The sequence below is a fragment of the Chelon labrosus genome (genome assembly GCF_963514085.1).
Source record: "Chelon labrosus genome assembly, chromosome: 16".
NCBI lineage: Eukaryota > Metazoa > Chordata > Actinopteri > Mugiliformes > Mugilidae > Chelon > Chelon labrosus.
The window spans coordinates 12936363-12959527 of record NC_140349.1 but is presented as its reverse complement, the minus strand read 5'-3'; the positions used below and the strand labels follow the sequence as shown (position 1 = coordinate 12959527).

Sequence of the window (23165 nt, the reverse complement as noted above, 5' to 3'; positions counted from 1 at the left end):
CGCTCAGGAGGAGCTCTCTAAATTCTGTCCATCTGGCACCGGAAAGCTCGTCGTAACATCCCTGACAAACGGCAGGCCTCTTTATATTCCTCGGAAAACAAGCTTCCCAGTCACGTTAAAAATCACATGTTACCGTAGTGCACTACGCCACCGAGGTCAAAGTGCATCCTAGGAACGCTGGAGTGCAAACCACTTCACTTGCTACTGTGAATCCTACATTGGGAGAAATAAGTCCCAGCTTTCTCCGTTAAGGCTAGAGTAGTGCTCGACATAATCAGCACCTATTACTGGAACCATCGCACTTCACTCCACCACACTGTCAATGCCACACAAGAAATATATTAAAGCCATAACAGGTATCACTGCGACAACGATTCATGAACACAGTATTTCCATCTGTAAAAGGGTGTATATGGGTGTATTAAAGTATCTGAACGGTTTGGAAGCCAGGGGTTTTGAAGCCTCGGGTTGAACCCCGTCGGTCACGCACGCACAGTTGGCCTGTAGATGTGTGCGTGAGTGTGTGTGTGTGTGTGTGTGCGTGCGCATGGGTGTATTTCAGAAAGGGCGGGTGGATAACCCATTGTTTGTGCCATGTGATGTTGACCCGGTTACATTCAAACCACCACCACGGTGTATAACGACTGTCAGATGTTCCACACAGACAGTGACTATCCTACCTGCCTCTCTCTCTCTTTCTCTCCTCTATCCATTTGTGTGTTTCCCCCCTCTCCACATATATCTTTGTGAGCAAGCAGTGGTTAATAAAGATTTGGGGTTCAGTGAATGAAACGTCGAGAGTGACTTCTTTCTGGCTCTGCATTCACTCGTCTTTCCAACAGTAGTTAGTGTCATTTCATTTCTGTGACAGTCTTGATATACAATGTGTGGATGCACGGATTACAAATGATAGTGTAGACTGAGCTGTGTATTATTTTTATTTTCAATAATTCTTTTATTCATTTGGTCTGTTAAAATCCCTTAAATCAGAAAACTATTTGAAATCTTTCAAAATCCAAAGTTTTAATGGATATTTGTTGTAGATCACATAACCATTATTGATATGCTCAGTAATCCTTTTAGCTTTACCCGTTTGGGGATCACTGCTGATGCATTGATTTAACACACTGACCCTCTTAAATGGTAAAGTGACATTGTAATGGTGATAAATGGTGTGCTTCTTCTACAATGACAAGCTAGCATGTTTTGTTATGAAAAAAAAGGCTCATTGATTACACACAGCGAAAAGCAGTTAATACACACAGCATTTTTTTCTTGTTAGAAGTCTGTCTGGTGGGAATTTGTTCAGTGTGTCGTTGACATTTTGACTTTTTTCATGCATGAAAAGACATTTTAAAAACATAAAACAAACCTCCTGTTATGACTTACACTTTGTGGATCCACATTGGAAATTGCTTGGTCACAGTAGCTCAGTTGCACATAAAAAAACACAACTGAAAACCACTAGTAAAAAGAAAAATAGATAATACAAAATAAAATAAAATAAAATTTAAATAAATCTGATCGATCATCAATCTTAAGACATCATAGTATTAATATAACACTTTGATCATTTTACATTTCTTAATTTTACATTGTGTCTTGATTGCAATACTTTTGTAATATTGTCCATCAACATTACATGATTACTCTTAAAGGAGACATGGTAAACTTTGAGACTTTGAGATATTTTTCTTCCATAACATGTTGTCGTGAAAAAAAAAAGAAATCCAAAGTTCATATTTAAGTGTTTATCTTTCTGTGCTTAGACTCTTTGAAATGGAACTAAATTAGAGCTTATTTTATTAGATAAGGCCTAATTTACATATTTAAACAAACAAAACAAAACATGTTTGTCTTAGGAATTACACCATGATGGTAGTCATGGTATAATTATCCTTTTTTATACGTGCTGTTAAAATATTTTAACCCTAAATAGCGGTTTCCTGTACAAATGTGAGGAATTTTACAATTTTTCAGTTTTAATCTTATCTATATTTGCAAGATTTTTGCAGACGTTTTTTCGTATTTCATCCGTAGCCTTAATCATAAACCTGCGTATTTTAAAAACACGACAAAATTGTGCAGATTCCTTTTCTAGAAATGTCTGTCTGAACCGATAATGCCTCATTTACATATTTAAACAAAATAATTTGAGCAAAACTGAATAAACAATCGTCTTACAGTAGGTAATCAATTGAGGAAGTTTTATGGTGATACCTATTTGTTAAGATTTATGAAATAGAAATAGATGCTCAGCGTCCAAGCATCGTGTTCAGTGATTTCCCACAGACGAAGAACCACTTGCGACCAGCAGGTGGAGACAAAAGCCAAGTTGTGTTCCCTCTCATCGACCTTGAGATCCTTTAGAAGAGACCTTTAGCTGCAGTGAAGCTTACATCACTACCTGGCTCTGCACACTAATAGAGTAAAAGGATGCTGGAGTATGATGGGAGGGGTTAAAGGTGAAAGGGAGAGTGCTTACTCTGGAGAAAGAGTGAGGCGTAGGTTGGCAAGTAAGCAAACTCTTGGTGCTGCAAAAGAGAGGACGGTGTGCCGAGAACAGAAGGTGCAGCTGGTGCAAGCTGAAATGATGGCAAAGAGACAAAAGTCTTTGCTGCGCACTTCCTTTCTCTCTCCTGCTTTCTTCTTTGATCCCTCTGTCCAACTTCTTTCCTCCCGTCCTCCCTGCTCCATCCCTCCTTCCCTTCCTTCTTCATCCTCATCCAACCTTCCCTCCCTCCTTCTTCCCTCCTCTAGTTCCCACGGAGCACATGGGGCCAGGCGGGCTGCTATTGTCCAGGATATCCCCTCCTTGTTAATGGTTTCCTGTGCACACACAGAGGGCCGCTGAGAGAAACAAGCAGCCTCATCTGATACCAGGCGTCGCCGCGTACCGCGCACACACACACACACACACACACACACACACAAAACAACAGGCATCAACAAGCAAGCACACCTACCACACCACACACACATTCACACTGAGCACACACTCATGCACACTTGAGCAAACACGGCGATAAAAACCACAGGTAATTTATCAGAACTCTTTTTATTGCAGGGAAGTTGTCATTACCACGAGGCGACAACAAGCTGAGAAATCTGATTTGACAGTTTGTGCTTTGTACAACCATAAAAATATACACAGTGAGGTTCACTAGCAGACACCAACATATCAGGTGGAAAAGATGCACTGGTGTTTTATAAATGTATGGACTTTTTTATAGATTGTATTGCTTTGCTTTTAAAGGTGAACTCCCTCCTGATTACTGACCGACGATCCTGCTGAACAAATACAAGAAAATAACTTTGAGACTAGGTGATAAAAAAAAATCATTTACATTACAACAAAAAAAACTGGTAAAAACATATGTGAAGCGTTGATTGTTAAGGACAGAATTTACTGTAGAGAGGAAACGTAACTCGGGGAAGACAATGGAGCACCATATGAGCGTTAGGGCTCATGGGCAAATCAGAGTTCAGTTTGTTTCAGCCAACTTCTGTTCCCAGTGTTTAGTCAAACAAACACCTGGTTTCAGTTATTCCACCCCATAAAATGCTGTAAAAAGGGGGTGACTATCAACCCCCTCCTCCCCCTCCTCCTCCCCCTCCTCCCCCTCCTCCCTGTAACCAGGGCACCAACACTTTCACCCAGGAACTTGTCAGACGGCGACTGCCTGACCATCTGGAAAAGCCATCCCTGACAGGCCGACTACAGCGGGTGAAACTTCTAAAGGCAGGAACAGAGATCAGTCAACACAATAAATCACTCTTGTTGCTTTCTAGTCGTGATCGTCCTCCCCACTGCTTTTTTTTCTTCTATATACAAAACAATAAAGAGAATAAAAAAACACATATCTATATCCTCTGTGGGATGTCAACATCTTAGAAAAAATAGCACTTTCTTAGCAGGGAAAATAAAGTCTTGTCCTTGAGTCCAGCTCAGCTGGGAAGTGAGTCTGTATGTAGAGTTTCATTTCAGTCAGAAAGCTCCTATCTCCATGCCCCAGGGTCTGTAGGGTTTGCCCACACTTGAGGTTTGGGCTGGGGGGGTGATGCCAGTGGTGGGTGAGATGATGGGGAAGGTGCTGAAGGCGAAGGGGAATGCTGAGAGGGAGGAGAGGAGAGGAGGGGAGAGCTTGGACGCTGACGAGGGGATCAAGGCAGGGTGCAGGACGGTGGTGGGAGCAGCTGAGGTGGAGGGAACCCGGATCGGACCTTGGTCTGGGGTGGCGCTGCCGCTGCGCCTCCCCGGGACGTGAGTCTCTGCGACCAGCGAGGATGACGAAGACGAAGAGGAGGAGGATGGAGATGACGTGGACGCGGACGAGAGAGGAGTTTGAGGGCTGCTGGTGGTGCTGCGGGGTAGAGGGGCCAGTGGTGTCCCCTGCTGGTGCTGGAGGAGGAGAGGGTGCGTCAGGTGGGCAGGAGGGGATCCAAAAGCAGAGCCCCACGCCAGGTGACTCAGACCGGAGTGAGCCTCTCTCTGACTGGCGTAGTTGTTCAGGTGGGACACCAGACGGATCCTCAGAGGGTCTGCGCTGTCTAAGCCTTCGATGATACTCAGATAGCGGGCCGTCTCAGCCAGACACTCCCTGAAACCCAACCCGCGGTAGTCCATGGCCAGGGCATGGGCATCAAAGTAACCTGAGAGGAGGGCAAGAAGGCATTAGATTAGATTTTTCAAAAAGTCACACACAAGCTTGCAAGCAGGTCAGTTAAATGTATAATCTAAATGGATATGCGTTTAAATGAAAGAGTACGTGAACACACCTTTGCCTCCAGCTGCGTGAAGCATCTTGAGGTGGTCGACTGTCATCTGCAAAATCTCTGCTTTCTCCAGTTTGGCTGAGCCCTTCAGAGTCAGAGGAAAGAAATGGCCGATTAATTTCAAAGTTTAAAGTAAAAGTAGGTTTAGTTGCTGCTTGATTGAGTGCTCCTGAAGTGTGTGGGACTCTTCTTACCTGTTTCTCATAAGCGCTGGGAACCAGTCTGCGCAGTTCACTGAGGCTGTTATTGATTCTGTCACGGCGCCGTTTCTCTATAATCTGAGGAAAGGCAACAATTTATTATTATTATTATTATTATTATTATTATTATTATTATTATTATTATTATTATACGATCTGTAGACTATAAATTTTAGCGACTCTATGTCTGAGAATGAGAAAATGGATGAACAAATAAAGGTTTACTTACTCCTCGACGCCTTTTTCTCGCTTGCACCTGAGTTGATGTGGTGGGAGACATGGAGCCGAGAGGAGAGCTCATATTCCTTAAAAGAAATGAAAAATTTCCAGTCAGTATCAGAGAAGTGAGGTGAAGTTTAGTTTTGTTTCATTCTCACCACAAACTTGGATCACTCTATTACAAGTGTAAAATAAGAAATATACTTCAAGAGCAAATAACTTACCCATTCTCGTCTGCGCTCTCCTTCTCCACTTCAATAGTTTCGTCCAGCTCGCTGTCCGAGGAGCTAAAATCGTGATTCCTTTTCATTTTTGTTTCGTCCACAGTAGTCCTTCAGAGAAGTCGGTTGAGTCCGCCAGACGTGAGTCTGCACAGGTTTGCCCGGAGCGCCTGCGTTTGAAGCGCTCAGCTTTCCCACGGTGTCATTTCAACGCTGAGGCCGGCCAACAGGGGCGGGGACAGGCCGCGGACCAGCCAATCACGAGCCGGCCCCGGGTTTGATTGACAGCGCAGTTGGCCCAAGCGTTTCTTGGTGCGCTTTGACAAATCTGAGAGGAGGAAAAAGGGTAAAGATGTCTCACTCTGTGTTTGCTGTGCTGCTTGAATGCAGAGAAAGATTTGAAAGATCACATGAAAGATCAAATATTTGGTTAAAAAAAAAGAAAAAAAAAAAACCCAAAAAACAGATAATAATCTTGACAGCCAGAAATAAACTTTTGAAATGGTCATCCCTATGCCTTATCAACCTGCCTTTTGAATGCTGGTTCTTCATCCTACATCTGTCTCCAGAAAACTTGATAAATGTCAGTCAAGTCAAAGGAATTACATTTAACTTAATTTGTGTTTTCATTTGATTGACTACACTTTGAAAAACTACGCTTGTCTAAATAAGATTAATACCTTTTATTTTAATTAATACTACTTTTTTTCCATCTAAAAAACACTTTTACTATCAAATTTGCTATATGTCAATGCATATGTGCAAGGTATGGACAACGGGAAGACACAATATAAAACAGTATCCTGCAAAAACAACTGGAAATCTAAAGTACGAAATAAGGCAGATGAGGGTTAAAATATATATATTATTTATTTTTCCAAGTCTTTTTTAATCATTCATTTTTGTCATTCAAATCTCCACCATTGTCTCTTTGATAAAAAAGGAAGTCCTATTCTGTGATTGTGAACTTTCTCTGAAAAGTTTGGGGAGTTTTGTGACATGCGAGTGATTGATCTTCCCAAACATAGAGGATCTTTGGAGAAACTTTGACAGCGGTCCAATGGACTTTCGGTCCGTGACTGTCCCCCCCCTCGCCACCTACCCACCACCACCACCACCACCACCGCCCGCCCCCTCCTCCCCCGTGTGTGTCCCGGTGGTGATGAGGAGTGGCTGGCCGGCTGTCAGCACGCGCTGGCCGTGGGAAAGTTCCCTAACCGGCGCTGATAACCAATCAGAGGCCGACGGCCGTCTCCGGCGCTGGAATGAATGGAGCAATTGGTCGGGGCGACGGGCGGTCTGCGAGCGAGCGTGTGAACCTGTAATCCAATACTAACTCAGCCCGGGAGGACAGACAGGGAGCACTGCCGCAACCAGAGGAAGCCACCAAGTCTAATCTTACCCCACAGAGAGACCTCATGCACGGTAAAGACTCCGTGGGCGCTTCAAGGAGTTTTTTTTTTCTTTTTTTCTGAGAGCACTCAAGAAAAAAAAAAAAAAAAAAGTCGTGCAATCAAAGTCGCTCCTTCTCCCTGGAGTTTCCACATCATCGCCACCGCACGACCGGTGCCTCCTTTAATGGTCACGCTCCCCAAATAATTTGACAGAGCTGCTGGTGTGTGTTTGTATACACGGAGGTACTCGTGTTACTGCATGTGGAGCTGCAGCTCTCCAGTAAAGGGCGTCCTGCAGGGACTGAACTGAGTCTGCCATTTATAGAATAGAATAAGATGCATGAGATATAAAGGACTGTTACATAACTGCAGCAGTCAGCACATATAGTAGTGAAATCAAAGCTCTGCAGGCCTAGGATGTGAAGTAAGGTGCTGTTATGTTATAGATATTGTAGATATCTATTTATTCCAATTATTTCATGATATTTTTAAAATATTGGATATATACACCAATCAGCCACAACATTAAAACCACTGACAGGAGAAGTAAATAACATTGACCATCTTGTAACAATACAATGTTCTGCTGGCATTAATGCGGATGTTACTTAGACATGTACCATCAACCTAGACCAGACCAGACACCCCCACCCCATAGCAATGACACTCCTTGATGACAGCAGCCATCCCCAGCAGGATGCAGCCTGACACAGGCACACACACAAAAACGGTTTAGGAACAACTAAGAAAACATGTCGACCAGACCTCCAAATTCACTAGATCCCAAAGTGATCAAGTATCTGTGGAATGATCCACAGAGGCCCCCCACCAACAACATCCTGTTGCCAGACACCACAGGACACCCTCAGAAGGCCCATGTCCTTTCTCTGATGAGTCACAACTGTTTTGGAGGCAATTTTAGGAAGGTGGTCATAATGTTATGCCTGACTGGTGTATAGACACATACAAGTGATTGATTCTCTGTGTTTAACCTGTTGTGTGTTGTAAAGTCATTCACGTGAATGCACAGACATAGAGTGTATTCAAAGCAGTGACCTTTTGATCCCAAAGCTGATTCTCCAACCTTTAGTGAGAAGAGGTCAGTTGTGATGACTGCAACATTAAAATACAGTTTTATTTATTTTATATTTGAGTTCATTTTGCCAACAAGACTTGTGTGTTTTAGGTCTGTTTCAGAAAAGAACCCACTTACAGAAAATATATTTAATTAAACAAATTAAACATTTAATTCATAACGAAAACCAACCAAGTATGTCTGTGAAGGTTCTCAGTCATCCAGGTCACGGTATATCCAAAAAAGGTTAAAATAAAGGCAACTGGACTTGTACAGTTTTATTTATTTATTTATTTTTGAGAAGACGTTTCACCACTCATCCGAGTAGCTTCTTCAGTTCTAGGGGACTGGTGGGAAGTCTGAGGTTTAAATAGGAACTCCTCCTGAAACTTGCTTGTTATGTTAACAACCAGAAACCGGTGCAGCTAATTGAAATTAGCTGCACCGGTTTCTCAAAAAACTCTACAAGTCTAGTTGCCTTTTTTGAACCTTTTTTTTGAGAAAACCAACCAACAGATTAGATTTTTTACTGTGTCATTTAATTGGAGTATTTTTAAAGCCAAACTAAATTCATAAAAAAAGAAGAAAAAGAAAAGAATAAATCTTTCCGTTTCAAAGAGGCTGACATCTTGTAGTTCTGTCTTTACTAAAAACCGGTCGGTACCAGCAGACCACGCTGACATTTTGTCCTGTCAAAGTGCTTTAAAAGAAAAACTGTGTGTCAAAATGTCAGTGAAGGTCATTTCTTTTTTACAGATTATGACTCCTGCGAAAACACCGGGAAACAACAATGAAAAGGCTATGAATGAGACAAGGAAATGTGCTCTGTGAGTATGTAATGAGGAAACATAAAACACCAGATTCATCAGACGTGAAGACTGTTTGGTGATGTATTGCACAGAGCGCCGCCATACATCTTCTAAAGGGAGCGGGCTGATTGTGATTTCAATCTTGCGGTAATAAAGTTCAGCAGAAAACACAAATTATTAGTTGCTGCAAACTTCTGCGCGTGCATGAACACACATGCGGCAACGCGGCGATGCTTATCAGTGGAAGCCCAAGGCGTAATAGTCATCACAGGGAGAGGAGGCTGCCTTGTTTGGTTTATATGAATGAGAGGAAGCACTTAGGCCTGTTTTCATCTTATTGTTGTCGTACAAGGCTAAACTTATAGCAGCGCAGGCACACATATACACTCCTCCCAACATTCATCGAACTCATCACTGGTAAGCAATCCATGGTTGCATGTGTGTGTGTGTATGTGTGTAGGGGAGTGGGAGGTGCGTTCACACACGTCCGAGCACTTGCAACCTGAAGCCTTAGTCACAATAAACACAGGTGTGCGTCCACATTAGTGTCTGACTGTGTGTGTGTGTGTGTGTAGGTGGAGGGGGAGTGGGAGTGGGAGGAGGGGAGTGATCCCTCTTGTTGTATTTCAAGTTCACCCAGAGTTCCCACGCTGTTATTTTCTGCCCGGCTGTCTTTGTTCTACCGGTCTCATCACATGTTGTGATTAGTAGGGCCTTTCAGGGGCCGCCCTTTGAAGGTGAGGGCCCGCAACGCCACACCATCAAATCCCTCCACCCCTCCTCCTCCTCCTCCTCCTCCTCGTCTCTCTCTCTCTGCGTAAATCAGGCCACCAAATCGAATCAAACTCAGCGACGGTTCACCTCCACCGCCTCTGAACTGTCTCGTATTCATCTCTTTTTTTTCTTTCATCTCCAATTTCCTGTCTTCACATGTTTCCCTCAGTCTTGTTTTTTTCTTGAATCCTATCCTCGCTGTGCCTTTCTTATCATTCCAAATAGTTCTTCCTTGGGGAATTCTGTCTTTCCAAAAGCCTCTCTGTGTCTGGTAAATCCTCTCTGACACCGACAGACGTAATTTAGGGTCAAACGGGAGAGATTACATGTTGCGCCCTCCTGAAGTTTCCTCCTGAATCATACATTTCCCTTCTTGGACTGTACGGTCAAAGAAGGGTTTGAGCTCATTTGAAAGCCACAAGTGAGCTCTTTTTTTTTTTTTTTTTTTGCAGCAATTACATGTCATCAGGGCAGACATAAATTGAGTCTAGACTTTCTTACCAGAAGGAAATGCTTGAAATATGCGTCCACATTTAGGCTTTGAAGTTGTTTTAAAGTGGGATTTCGCCAATAAATTCACCTTGGCGCGCACATTTTTTGCATTAAGTTTAATTGCTCCTGCTGTACATATTTACACAATGGCCCGCATGTCATCAGGCGTTTAGCAGTATCGGTTTGTTAAGCTTTCCTGCGAAGGGCTCATGTGGCTCTACATGACTTCGGGGCGTGTAAATCTAGCTCGGCTGCAGCGTTGACAGAGTGACGTTGATGGATGATGTTGATATCACGTTCAGGAACTCTCAGTTGCTCCTTAACAAAACAAGGTCACGATAAACTGCTAAAGCGGTGAAGTGTTCCTGATGTTCCTCGTGACGCTGGATCGGGTGGCTCCCAGTAGGCTTTATCAACACAATTTTTTTTGAAAAGTTTTTTGGAGAATGCTGCAAACGCCAATAATATCAACTCACTGATGAGGTTTCAGGGTTGCAGTCTCACATCTTTCCTCATTGTGTCTTTCTATTATAAAAACTATTTCACGATAAGAAAGTGGAAATCTTGCTTGAAAAAACAGACGATCTTGCAGGATTTAGTGGTTTATCACGTGTTTGTCTTGACTTTAATCACTTAAAAAGTTGAAAATAACTAAAACTTTAAGGTTTATGAACTAAAAACTTAATCGTGCATTGTCTAAACTCTTGTTTAATTGAACAAAGCTCAACTTGACAAAAACTCACCGACAGGGCCCTATAAACTTGATTATAAAATATATCTTTCAGCTTCTGATTTCCTTTATTTTACTCTCTTCAGATGTGGCAAAGTTAAAAATGCAATCATACACAGTGCTGATGCAAAATGACTGTAAATTGAGACGTCAGAAAATCAGCAGCGGCCTTTATCCAAACACACAAAGGCAGGTAGATTGCTTTAAAGACCTAATTTCAGAAACATTCAAAGGCGCAAAAATAATATTTACTTGGTCTGAAATTTCCTGAAAGCAATTTCTCTTTGCAAATAATGTCCAATTTAAAAGTTAAGCTACCAGATACAAGGTGCTCCTTATTTATCGAAAGTAAATTTGGGAGTAGTAGCAGCATTGAGTTTCCACATTAAACTTGTTTAGGTTGCATAATGAACCATGACTGACTTGCAATTTGTGGTGTTGCAAAATCCCAACTTGAGCATAGACAAACTTTCCCCCCTTAATAAACAGGAAAGCTCATACATGCATCAATCTGCACGGTCAAACCTCAGAGTGAAACGAGCAATAAACTGGTACAGGGCCGAAACCCAACGGTGGAGCTTCTGAAAGCGTGACCAGCACTGAGTCACAGACAGGCTCTGAGAGCCGCGGCGTCTGCAGGTTAGCCACAGACAGATGTTCATCCGCTCGAAACAATACGTCGAGCTGCTCTCTGGTGAAACCCTGCGGAGGGTGAGCCTTGTTATTGTTTATAAATAGAGCTCTGAGGAAGGCTAACTTTGTTTCCCCCGACAGGGAGAGGAAGCAACGGCTAATTCTGCTCCAGACACGTATGACACCCGACCATTGTCCCTCACCAAGAGAGGGGGTGAGAGCGAGAGAGAGACATTGTTCCTGAGTGTCTTTAAGTGGGTGTGCTGTTTGTGAGGCAGGGGTGAGTGTTGTGTGTGTGTGTGTGACACCCTAGTATTGTCCTTTGGCTGGGCGGGGGGTCGAACGTGGTTTCATTGTTTGCCCTTGTCAATCATTGTTAGTTCCCCCGTGAGTTTCGTTGAAGGGGTCCTCTCCTTCACCCCTCTTGACTCGCATTCTTGTCCCCGTCCCACATGAGCCGTACACAGAGCACATCACTCAGTGGGAGTGCGCGCATCGAGGAAGTAACGGATGTGTCAGAGTTGACCCACTGACACTCATCTCTGTCCTGTGTCCCCCATGGGAAGTGTTCAAGGTCCTCCCCCTGTCTCTCAGTCCAGCACACTGAAACCAAAACACAGAGGCAGAGAGAGAGAGAGAGAGAAAGAGAGGGAGAGAGGGGGTTTTTACTACAGTTTCAAGTGGAATTTGATATAGTTTTTCTATATTTCTATTTTTAAACAATTTGTTGGAACTTGTAAATTATCACCCTCACATCTTTGCACTGCGTGATGTTTGATTTATCATCCTGCATCTGCTTATTTGTCTCATTTTAGAGACTGAATGTGTCATTATCTGGCTTCTCATCAGAAATGACACATTCTGGCGTAGAAGTGTGGTTCTCTCCCTCCTGACATAGAACCTTAGTTTTATTATTTTCATCCACTCTGTAACATTTCTCAAACCGTTCATTCATAAAACGCCGGTGCTCTGACCGAGGGGGAAACGAGGGTGATCTGGGGTGACCTTGTTGGACAGCGGCGAGCTGATCTGATGAAAATGACCAAGAGCTGGGTCACAGAGGTTAAGAGGTCACGGAGGCGTGGCCTACTCAGCAGCGTACCACTTTTGGGAGACAATCAGAAATGCATCTTTTTAAATAGTCGCATACTCAGACTTTGGATTATGTGAAAACAGCCTATGATCTTTGGCCCCGACACTGAAGGACACCAGGTTGACGTATGTTTGGCTGATGTTCATTATAACAAAGGAACGTGTTCATCCATGCAGTAATGACTGCCACCCCAAATCCGTATTGTGGCATGTCCAGATTAATATCCAGATTTCTCAACCCGGACCCAAGCCACATTTAGAGGTTACTTGCTAAGTGACGCACAATGATGATGTCAAATGCAGAGTGACAGACTTCCGTATGAGCAAAACTGGAAAGAATTTACCAGAAAAAGACTGTTTAAACCCACATTACTCATCGCGTCACACATCACGCCTACGTTGTTGACCCAGAAACCAATGCTGTGTGGACACAGATCCAGTCTCATTACTTGCAAATCCCCAATCCTGCAGCCTGACCCTTGCCTCACTGTAGCCTATCCCTTTTTCCACTTAATTTGTTGACAGGGAAAACATTTAATATTGCAGCTGTAATTAATTTAAAACTTAGAAAACACTTGTAACGCAAAGGGGGATACAGATGAAGGGAATCGGGAAGTGAAGGCTCAAGGCCACATTTAGTTCCTGCCCTGCCAGACAGCAGAGTTGATGGACATATGTTACAAGTATTAGGTTGGTATTTCTTTTTATTCTTTTTTTTTTTTTTTCCCAGGGAACTCAGACAACCTGAACACACCCCTTCATCTGCAGCTCTCTGATCTTCTAAATGACCTCTAATCCTCAGTCTGGTACATTTGATATCTAAATTCAACAGGTGGATGGGATGCAGCGCTCGGCATCTGACTCCCATTTGTCACATTGCGTCAAGGCGAATCAAAAAGTACCTGTTGGTCATAATCAGCGCTGTCTGACTTCTGTCTGGAGGTAAGGCGGGGAGCGGAGTGGCTGTTTTTTCGGCGGGGGTTCGGGTGTGACTTGTCTCTGGATTCAGCGAAACTCCTTGTGGGTGGTCACTGTGAGAGGAGAGAGTGAGAGAGAAAGTCACAGAGAACAAAGGCGTCCATTTAACTTTCATCTCAGCTTGAGGTAATTAATCCCTTTGAGTTTGACCTGGTCACACTTCTGAAATGGCCTCGTGCCCTCGGCAAACAGTGAATTTCGTCCTGTTTTATATAATACGGGAGTATACAGGACAGCTGGGATTAGAGGAAGGAGAACCTGTTGGCATGCAGCAGAAGTCACGAGTAGCGTAAGGAGGTCACGGTTTGTGCCTGAACACTGACTCAGACTGTTCCACGTCTGATCCTTTGATATGGCTGCGGCATGATCTCTGAGTCTGACATGAAGGTATGCTGAAATGTGAGGCGAAGAAAAAACACTGGTTTCATGCGTTTGTCGCACATACACACTCTTAATGCGCACAAACTCCTAATCGCTCATCTTTACTCACTAATTCGATAACAAGCCTGAACAGTTGAAACATGTTTTAACGTTTGACATTTGGCCCGCGGTAGAGAGCGCCGGAGAACAAAACGAGCGTCCCTTCTTCTGGGGAGAGAGAGCGTAGCCCCCTCTTCTCCTGCTGCACTGAGGGGTTGCCGGTCCTCTGACCCTGATAATGACGGAGGGTCAAGAGTCAGGTTGTGTGAAGGAACCGTCTACGTCTGCAGAGCGCGTGAGGAGCGCCTGGGAACCAGAGCTCGCCGTGTGATCCTATGAAATTGATCTCTCCGGAGGGGACCAGTGGTGTGTATTTATATTTATGTGTGGCGGTTGTGAGTGTGCGTAGGAGGGGAGCGACCGCGACGGGAGACGCACCAGCGGAAATGGCAGACCCCATAGCTTGGCTTGTACCATGAACAAGGTTCCCTGTCTGCCTGCCTGTCAGAAACGGGAATGACAGGGGACAGTGAAGAGAGAAGATTCAGCTGAGATGACTTTTACATTTTTAGGGGAAAGAATGAAGCATATAAACCCCAAATTAGCATTTCTTTGAGTGGAAATAAAAACATGCAGTACAAGGATACCAAACTCAGCCAACAAAAATATAACAGGATTACTTATTAGCAACATATTTGGTGAAATATGGCACTTATAAGGCAGTTTTGATTTTTTTGTGAACACTTTAAGGTAAAGGACTTTAAGTTTTCCACGTATTGGCTTGGAAAGTGCTGCCTGCTTTATAATATTTAGCTTTGTGTTTCCTAAACGGGTAAAAACAGGAGGCTAGGGAGGCCACGCCCCCTACTCCGTGCAGGTCCGACGTATCGGACACTGTACGTCGAGCTGATAGCCGAAGCCAGCAGTTCTGCTAGTAAAGTAGAGATCAAGGGGGAAGGAGGGGCAGGAAAATTCATGTCAGAATGTCATTGGATCCAAAACTGGTACACGAGTGCAGGATGAGTCATCAACGTTTTTAAACCATATTATAGGTAGGTTTTATAGGGTATAGGTGCTCTAAAAGTTTTTTTGTCAATGCTGGGCTAGGTACTAATATATTGGTGTGTAGAGCAAGACATTATACCATATGTGAAAACACATAAACATCAAGTTTGATTTAATGTGGACTTCACAACATCTGGTTCTTACCTATAGTTACCTTGGCTACTACAACCTGAACACTTCCTGGTTTTTACTTGAGTTCTACGTGAACTTTTAATTACGTTCTAAACTGTATTTCCGTGTGTTTTGTGGACTTTCTTCCAATTGTTTGGTCTTTATTAACTTTGTTTTATGCGGCTGTTTATAAAATTGTAGATTTTTATGATGTTGTGAAGCACTTTTTAATGTTGATTTGGCTTAATGACACATGACACAAGCACAGAGTTCCCCAAATGATCACAGAACATGTAGAATAAAGCTAGTGAATAGACTGAGCTAGCTCATCTCTCTGTCACCTCTCTTTAAAATGTTTAACAGGGACAATTTCCTGTAATCGGATTGAAATCTCCAGAAAAGCTTCAAATGGACCATAAGATTATGTTTTTTTGCACAATCCTGAAGTACAGTGTGCATGAATGTAAAGATTGTACTGTATGTCATTTCCTTCTGCTTCTACTGTGTTAACATATTGTCTAATAAAATAAGATTTAGATATACTGCTGTGTTAACTGAAGCACAATGCATGCAGAAACCTTGTTTTTGTGTGTTATGTGTGGTGTGAGAGAGAGAGATGCCCCCCTCCAGTGAAGGACTGGCTGCTCTTTCATCTTGAGCATCTGCTATTCTTTTTAGAGCTCCTTCTCTCAGGCCAAACCTCCACTGTCTGTCTGCTCGGCCTATTACGATGCGACCACTTCACTCATGTCTGCAGGCTTGTTATGGCAGCTACAAAACCAATGCCTCCTTGTGCTTCTTTAATCACAGAGGGATCTCGGGAGCTCTTTTGTCTGTCTGCGCGCTCTCAGCAGCTTTGCACAGACATTCTGAAACAATCACATCTATTAGCTGGGACTTGTGATGTCTGATCCCTTTGCTGTACATGGGGCCTGCATGAAAATGTGGCACACCCCATTCCTTGAGGTCTGCTCACAAGCAAGAAAGAGTATTTGTTAGGAATCTAGCCAAAGTGTGCTATAAACTTGAAACAAGACCATGAATGTTTTAAAGAGTTTATATTTATTGTAATGTGATTTGATGGATGGTGGTGGTTTCGCCTCAAGCAAACTGACTGGGAAAGATTTGCACGTTGCTTTTAAAAAGAAATAATGGATATGAGGAAAAAATGGTGAAACTATAATCATTTATTTTACTTTTTATATAAAACTCAATCCTGTACACCGCCTCTAGCACAATCCGGTTTAGTTGAATGCAAAAAGAAAGTTTTAGTGTGGATCAGTAATGGAAAATATCATTATTGCAGTTTTTTTGAGGTTTTTTTTTTGTAGCTGCTAACACACATTTCTCAATACTGAGTTGACCTTTTGAAAGGCATCGTCAGTTTCTAATTGCTTGCTGACACGGAAACTTTGACCACAACCAGAACTTTGCGTAATTACACCAAAGATTAATCTCAAAACTTAAAAGCATAACTCAAACTCACAACTGCTGTAAATAAACGGCACCTATCTTAATTCTGCCAGTTCTATTGTCTGTAAAGACAAAAATAATATCAATGCCAATTCCTCAGTTACCTCCACATTACACACGATTCCTCATTCCTAAAAACTAGAGTTGGGCGAGTGAACTAAATTTGCGCTCCTTTGGGATCATGCTGTTTTGAAATAAAACCAAAGTGCATTTATTTGCTCTCGCCAAATTCTAGCTGTGGTGGTCGGCTTCAGAAGTTTGTCGCTGCATGTTGTTTTTTTACTCTAGTTCAAGGAATGTGGGTGGTTAAAGAACTAAACAAAATATCTAGTTTTGTGTGCGTGTTGGCTACAGACTGTATAAAAATGTACGACAGAAGCCAAAGCACGTAGAGCTCCCCCTGGTGTCTGGCTGCAGTATAGGTCATAAGCTCCGCCTCCTTCATGTTAGCGGACGGGACTTGGGCCGAACTAAAAACACTAAAATACATGTGAAATATGAGTTTAAGTTAGTTTTAGTTATTTGACTATAGAAACAGGATGTGACATAAGGGCGACCACCAGTTGTCATAGCAACCGCTCCGTAAAGCGGGCTGTGAGAGAGTTGTAAAACGATTTTTTTTTAAAACAAGTGTATAATCCAAAACTAAAATTCAAACTGGTGGAGGTAGAGCCAAGCGTAGTATTAATTAAACAAAAACACGGGTGAGTCTGGCGGAAGTGTGGTCGTGTCATCGATATCGAGGTTCCAAACTCGCAAGATGGTGCTGGCCGTATCCCCCTGGAAAAACATGAGTTTAGCCAATGCAAGGAAATGGTGACACGTTGTCCATATTTATACAGTCTATGGGGTTGGTGGTTTTTGAACAGCTTTTGTGCTCAAAAGCATCAGCTGGATCTGGCTACACTGATCAAATAATCAAATATCCCTCTTTAGTTCAATGGATGCTGCATGCTGCAATTATAATTTGAAAAAGTAGTAACTAAAGATCTCTGACAGATGTTTGTATATTTAGTAGTGGAGGCAAAGCAGAAACTTGCATAGAATACAAAAATTACAAGCATCTGAAACTTATGTGAAAATACTGTAAAGTACCATCCTGTTCATAAGTGCCCTTATTTTAGCCGTAATATAAAGTGAAAGGATAAATAATTAAATACTTATAAGACAATAATGCAAGATACTGTGATGCTAAATTAAAGTTTGCAGGGATGACATAAACTGATTTATATTTACACTACTGTTATAATGCTTCCTTAATCAGTTTTAAAATCTCTGTGAATTACTAAATACTGTGAGCTCCGCAGGTGAGATGCCGGTCCTTTGTATCCGCTGACAGCCAAATCCAGGTTTGTGGGAAGTTACGCACTCATCGGGCTGAGAGTCAGTGACTGCATGACTTACGTGTTGTCATTACATCACTCAGAGGCCAGATTCAAAACATTAATTAGACAGACTTCCCTGGCTTGTTTGCTTTCAGACTTGTGAGTGACGTGTGTGTGCATGTGTGTGTGTGTGCGAGTGCACAGGCGTGTACGTGTGTGCGTTGTGTGTGGCTGCTGTGATTTGAGTATGAGTTCACTCACCAAGCTTTAGGGCTTGCTTTGTGTGTGTGTGTGTGTGTGTGTGTGTGTGTGTTTGTCACAGAGTGGTTAGCGCAGCGCTGATTGCTATTTATTTGGTCTGTGGGTTGACACAGAGCCTAACAGTCAGGAGCACTACTGACAGCTCTGTTTTTACTGGGCCCCTGTGGCAGCACCAACACTAACACTGGGGTCGCGCTCTTCCCTCTGTCCCCCACACCCGAAGACTCCCACACCAAGCTTCCTGTCTGTGCTTCGAAATAACATACAGTAAATCATTGTGATTGCAAAAAACAAAAAAAAATGTAGAGGAGAAACAGAGATACTGAGGAGAACAGAAGTCACACTTGTGTGATTTCATTCTCAGTTTATAAAAAACAAAAATCTAACAAATAATATATATATCAGTATATGAAAGATAACACAGTATACGACCCAAAAGGGACATCCATTCTTCAACACAGTTTCACAAAACGTCCGACTATTCCTTTAAGATTCCTTTAAGATTTTGAAGCTGTAGTTCGTACATTTTGTCTCCCCCTTCGAGCAATGCTTTCACTGTTAGACTGTAATCCCTCTTCTGAATGCTAGTTCCTTTAATTTATATTGGAAACTACTCACAGACCCTGCAAAGGTTTTAATTTATAAATTCATAGAACCCAAGTTACATTAGTAACTACATTTTCTGCAATGCTCCCAGTTGCTATGGCCTACTCCATCCCCTAAACTCTGTCAGATCTTTGCTTATTGACATAAAACGCTTCACTAATGATGCACAAGCATGTGACTGTAACCACAGATAACAAATTTAAAATTCGATTGTTATGTTAAATACAGAAATTTTACCTGCCACTGATTAACATAATGCACATTGTAAACTGTGATTTTGTTTGTCAAGGGCCTGACATAATTTAAGAATTAACATAATTTCAGAAGAGAATACTGGATATCTTTAATTGACTCTGCACAAATCGTCTTCATCATCAATTAAAGGTCATATTTTAAATAAAGGAAACATTAAATATTCCATTTTATTTCCAAAAAAAAAATAAAATTTCTGAGATTTGTTTTTGTTCATAACTAACATGTTGCCCCCAACTATTAAACCACAACTGGTATGAATGACGGTGGAAGCTGTGAAAGCAAGAACCAAGTTATAGAATAAATTAATTTTCCGTCAATGTGTTTTTTTGGACGGGATGGGGGTTATTTTTTTCACACTCTACAAGTTTCAAATGGAGCAAATTGGTTATTTGATTTTCCAACTGGACCTTCTGTGTGCTCCGTAAAATCTTTGCTCATGGCGTTTCATGGCTGAACCCTCGCCCACACAGATGTAAGATAAACGCACTCGCACAAACACATGCTGACATGCACAAGATGGTATATGGTACATGAACACTTAGTCAACCATGTAATGTGACCCTGTCTCAGCCAACACACACACACACACACACACTTGTAAAGAGGTCACCGCTTTGCCGTCTGGTGGTGACACCCCCACAATATACACACAGTCATACACATGCATAGAGACACAAATAATAACCTGTACTATCTGTAGGACCCTTTATAGGCACTGGACACACACACACATTTCTCTCGGTCCAGCTGACATCCCCCTTTACTGAGAAGAAGCAGTGACGAGAAAAGAAGAGGGGTGGGGTGGGATGCCGAGATGAGACGGCTGTGGGTGGGTGTGAGTGTGTGTCCCCGCTGTAACGGCTGGTCCCGGCCGTCCGCACAGCTGTCTGCTGAACACACTCGCGCGCACACGAACGCACACACACTGAGCGGCTGTGAGAGATCCCCCCCACGACTGCTTCCCAGGCCTGCGACTGAGAAAAAGGAAAGGAGGGGAAACGGCTGGAAAGGATTAAACACACAATCACACACATGAAAACTTATGCATATACAGTGGATTCAGACAGTATTTGCACCAGGACACTTTTGTTTCTTTTTACTATGTTGTACATTTACTTTTAAACTGGTAAAACTGTAATTTTTTTGCTTACCAGTATATTTAGTAATCCGTAATGTGAAGTTTCCTAATTCAATACTTTCTGTAAAATCCTTGAGTTCAGTGTACAAGCTTTGCTAGCTTGGATTTGGGAAGTTTATCTCATTCTTCTTGGCAGATCCTCTCAAGCTCTGTCAAACAGGACGGAAAGCGCCTGTGAATTTTTGTCTTTAGCCCTCTCTGCAGATGTTATGTGGGATTTCGGTCCGGGCTTTGCCGGGGCCACTCAAGGACACTCATTGTCTTGACTGCATGTTTCGGGTCATTGTTGTGCTGGAAGGTGAACTGTCTCACCACTCTCAGGTTGCAGGTTTTCCTGAAGGACTTCTCTGTGTTTGGATGCATTCATCCTTCCTTCAGTTCTGGCATAGCATGATGCTGGCACCACCCTGCTTCGCTGTGGAGATGAATCATCCAGGCGATGAACACACATAGTGCATGGAGTTCTACCCATTCGGATCATGGCCAATAAACGCTGAAACAAAGGCAGCTGGAGTTGTGCAGTTTCTTGTTTGCCACTCATATACGTAGCTTCTTCAGTTCTAAAAGATGGATGGGGAGTTGGGTTTTAAATAGGAACATCTGTGTGGCATATCAGAGCAAAGGGGAACTAGTTTCTTATTATGGTATTCAGAGGTCTTTCAGAGTCCAACTTCCTTCCAGCAGGTTTTCCCATCTCTCCAGAAGACATCTGAAGCTCTGTAAGAGTCGGGTTCTTGGTCACCTCCACCGATCAACACTCTTCTTTTCTAAACATCTCCCAACAGATAAAACTGTAATTTCTCCATATCAGTACATTTGATAACTCATAATGATAAACTGAAAACATTTTCGATAGAAGAATTAGATCTGAGGCATTTATCCAATTCTTCCTGGTAGGTCCTCTCAAGCTCTTTCGGAAAAGAAGTAGGAAGCGTCTGTGAATATTTAGCTCTCCCCACAGATGTTCTCTGGGATTTAAGTCTGGGCTAAGGTTGGTCCTCGTCTTGACTCTCTGGTTGCTGCACTCTGGAGCAGATTTTCCTGAAAGACTTGTCTGTATTGTGCTGCATTCATCCTTCTATCAATTCTGGTATAGCATGATGCTGCCACCACCATGCTTCACTGTAGCGACATATCATCCAGGTGATGAACAGTGCTTGACGTATTACCCAGCTTCCTTGCAGAAGGTTGTCTCATGTCTCAAGAGGACTTCTGAAGCTTTGTGGCAGCTGGTCACCTCTTTGACCAAGGCTCTTCTTGTTCGGTTGCTACAGGTATACAAATACCATGATGTATCTCCCATTTTAAAATGACTGAGATCATGGTGTTGGCAGAATTAGTGTGATGTCTGTGTACTGCTGTAAATAGTCTCAGGAAACAGGATGAGGTGAATGGTTAGGCACACGAACGAGACTGGGTTGTTGTTGTCATTTCTTAATGGCGGTCTTTATGTAGTCTATTCCTGCTTCCGATTGTAGAGGACTGAATTAAACATTGCCTTAAGCTCAGAGAGGTTCGTGTGTGAGGCTTCTCCACTGGGACTCATCGGTATTAATACTCTTCAACAGGTGAGACTTTAAAGGAAAACATTTCCTCATAAAATACCATAAGACTTCAGTCACACTCATCAGCTAAATAAATGTCAGGGCAGAGTGATTGGGCTCTCCATTCTGTCACTAGGAAATTGTACATAGTTAACAGGAAACAGTACCACAGTCTCAACAGGAAGCAATGGGCAGCCACATGGTGAAACCAAACTCATGTGCTCATGGGAGAAAGGTACAAAAGCTGGGTCACTTTTACGCATCTTCTTTTCTACCGACATAAAGCAGTGTCAAGCAGCCACATTATGTTTGTGTTATTGTCATGCACAACAGTTTTTTGTTTTTCTTACATGATCACATCCTTTCGGAGAGCGTAGGTTGCACTCATGGAAATGTTTTGATTGAAGAAACTGTGCTATTTTAGTTATTTGTTGAGGGCTTCGAGGTATTTTGGACATGCCATGTGAAAACACGCAGGGGACTCAGGAATATTCCCCCGTGTTTATGTTTTTATCAGGCGCTTTACGCTGTGTTTGTTATCCCTGCAGATGGAAATAGACAGAAGTCGGAGTTTCACAGGCACAGGAAAGGCTTTGTCGGCAACCGGAGCCCCCAACGCTGCCACTGCAGGCGTTAGTCTCTGGAAATCTGCACCGATACGCTGCAGTCAAAAGTCCTTGATGGCGATCAAGCTCATTGAGGAGATATTCTACATATTCAGTGGGTTTTTAATGAAAGACTACTGTAAGAAACAAAGCGAAAAGAACGACAGAGCAAACGAATTAAACTGACTTGACAGGATGAGGAGAATCAAAGTTGTGACATCGCCACAGTGATTCCAGACCCCAGATTTAAAGCTTGGTGTTCACCACACATATTTGCTTTGTAGCTTTTTAGCAGTTCTCATGAATATTTGGCAGCATGTCGTTTCGGCGACAGTGGGCTCCGCTCTGTGTATGTTTGGGTGTGTGTGGTGTGCGTGAGCACTGTTGTGGTTATTGACGCATACTTCTTATGAGGCACGACATCATGAGCTGGGGAGAAGTTAAGAGGGTGGTGGTGTGTTTGTTGTGTGCGTCGAGAGTGTGGGAGCGAGACAGAGCCGAGAGACAAAGACACTGACACACAAGGAAAAATAAGGAAGCAAGACGTACACAGAGCGAAATTAAAGGGGAACAGAGAACGATAAAGAGAAAGACGCTCAGGCCTAAACATAACGAAAGCATGTGCGTGATTGAGGGGGATGTGGAGTCTTGACATATTTGTGGAAGCGAGGATAAAAGCGAGAAAAGCATGTGTGTGTGTGTGTGTGTGTGTGTGTGTGCGATACAGTGGCAACATGATCTAATGGGAACGTGGGGTGAACGTGGCTGCGCAGAGATATAAACATACAACAAGAATCCGTGGCTGCAATCAAGAAAACACATAGACAAGCAGAACTAACAGGCAACATGCATACAGTGTTTACATGCATTAGTTTTCATGACCACCGCTTGCTATTGTGTAAAACTAACACTAGCTGCGGTGGCGTGAACTCTGTCCTCATTCTCCATACAGTTGTATATATCTGTAAC

General features: G+C 42.8%; 1 protein-coding gene across 1 annotated transcript; it reads right to left on the bottom strand.

Annotated features, from left to right (window-relative positions):
- Positions 1–3643: 3643 nt before the first annotated feature.
- hey1 (hes-related family bHLH transcription factor with YRPW motif 1) lies at positions 3644–5577 on the bottom strand. Its single transcript, XM_084563416.1, has 5 exons — positions 5420–5577; positions 5206–5281; positions 4971–5054; positions 4780–4861; positions 3644–4653 (listed from the first exon to the last, which is right to left on the bottom strand). The coding sequence occupies exons 1-5, from the start codon at positions 5503–5505 to the stop codon at positions 3989–3991; spliced, it is 993 nt and encodes a 330-aa protein (XP_084419542.1). The 5' UTR covers positions 5506–5577; the 3' UTR covers positions 3644–3988.
- Positions 5578–23165: the final 17588 nt, after the last annotated feature.

Bases quoted from the DNA above. Each gene is read 5' to 3' on its own strand.
- hey1 (XM_084563416.1), bottom strand. From the start codon at position 5,505: ATGAAAAGGAATCACGATTTTAGCTCCTCGGACAGCGAGCTGGACGAA. The intron at 4,862-4,970 runs GTAAGAAGAGTC...CTGACTCTGAAG, and splicing joins CCAGCGCTTATGAGAAACAG to GGCTCAGCCAAACTGGAGAA. The intron at 4,654-4,779 runs GTGTGTTCACGT...CCCTCCTCTCAG, and splicing joins TCACGCAGCTGGAGGCAAAG to GTTACTTTGATGCCCATGCC.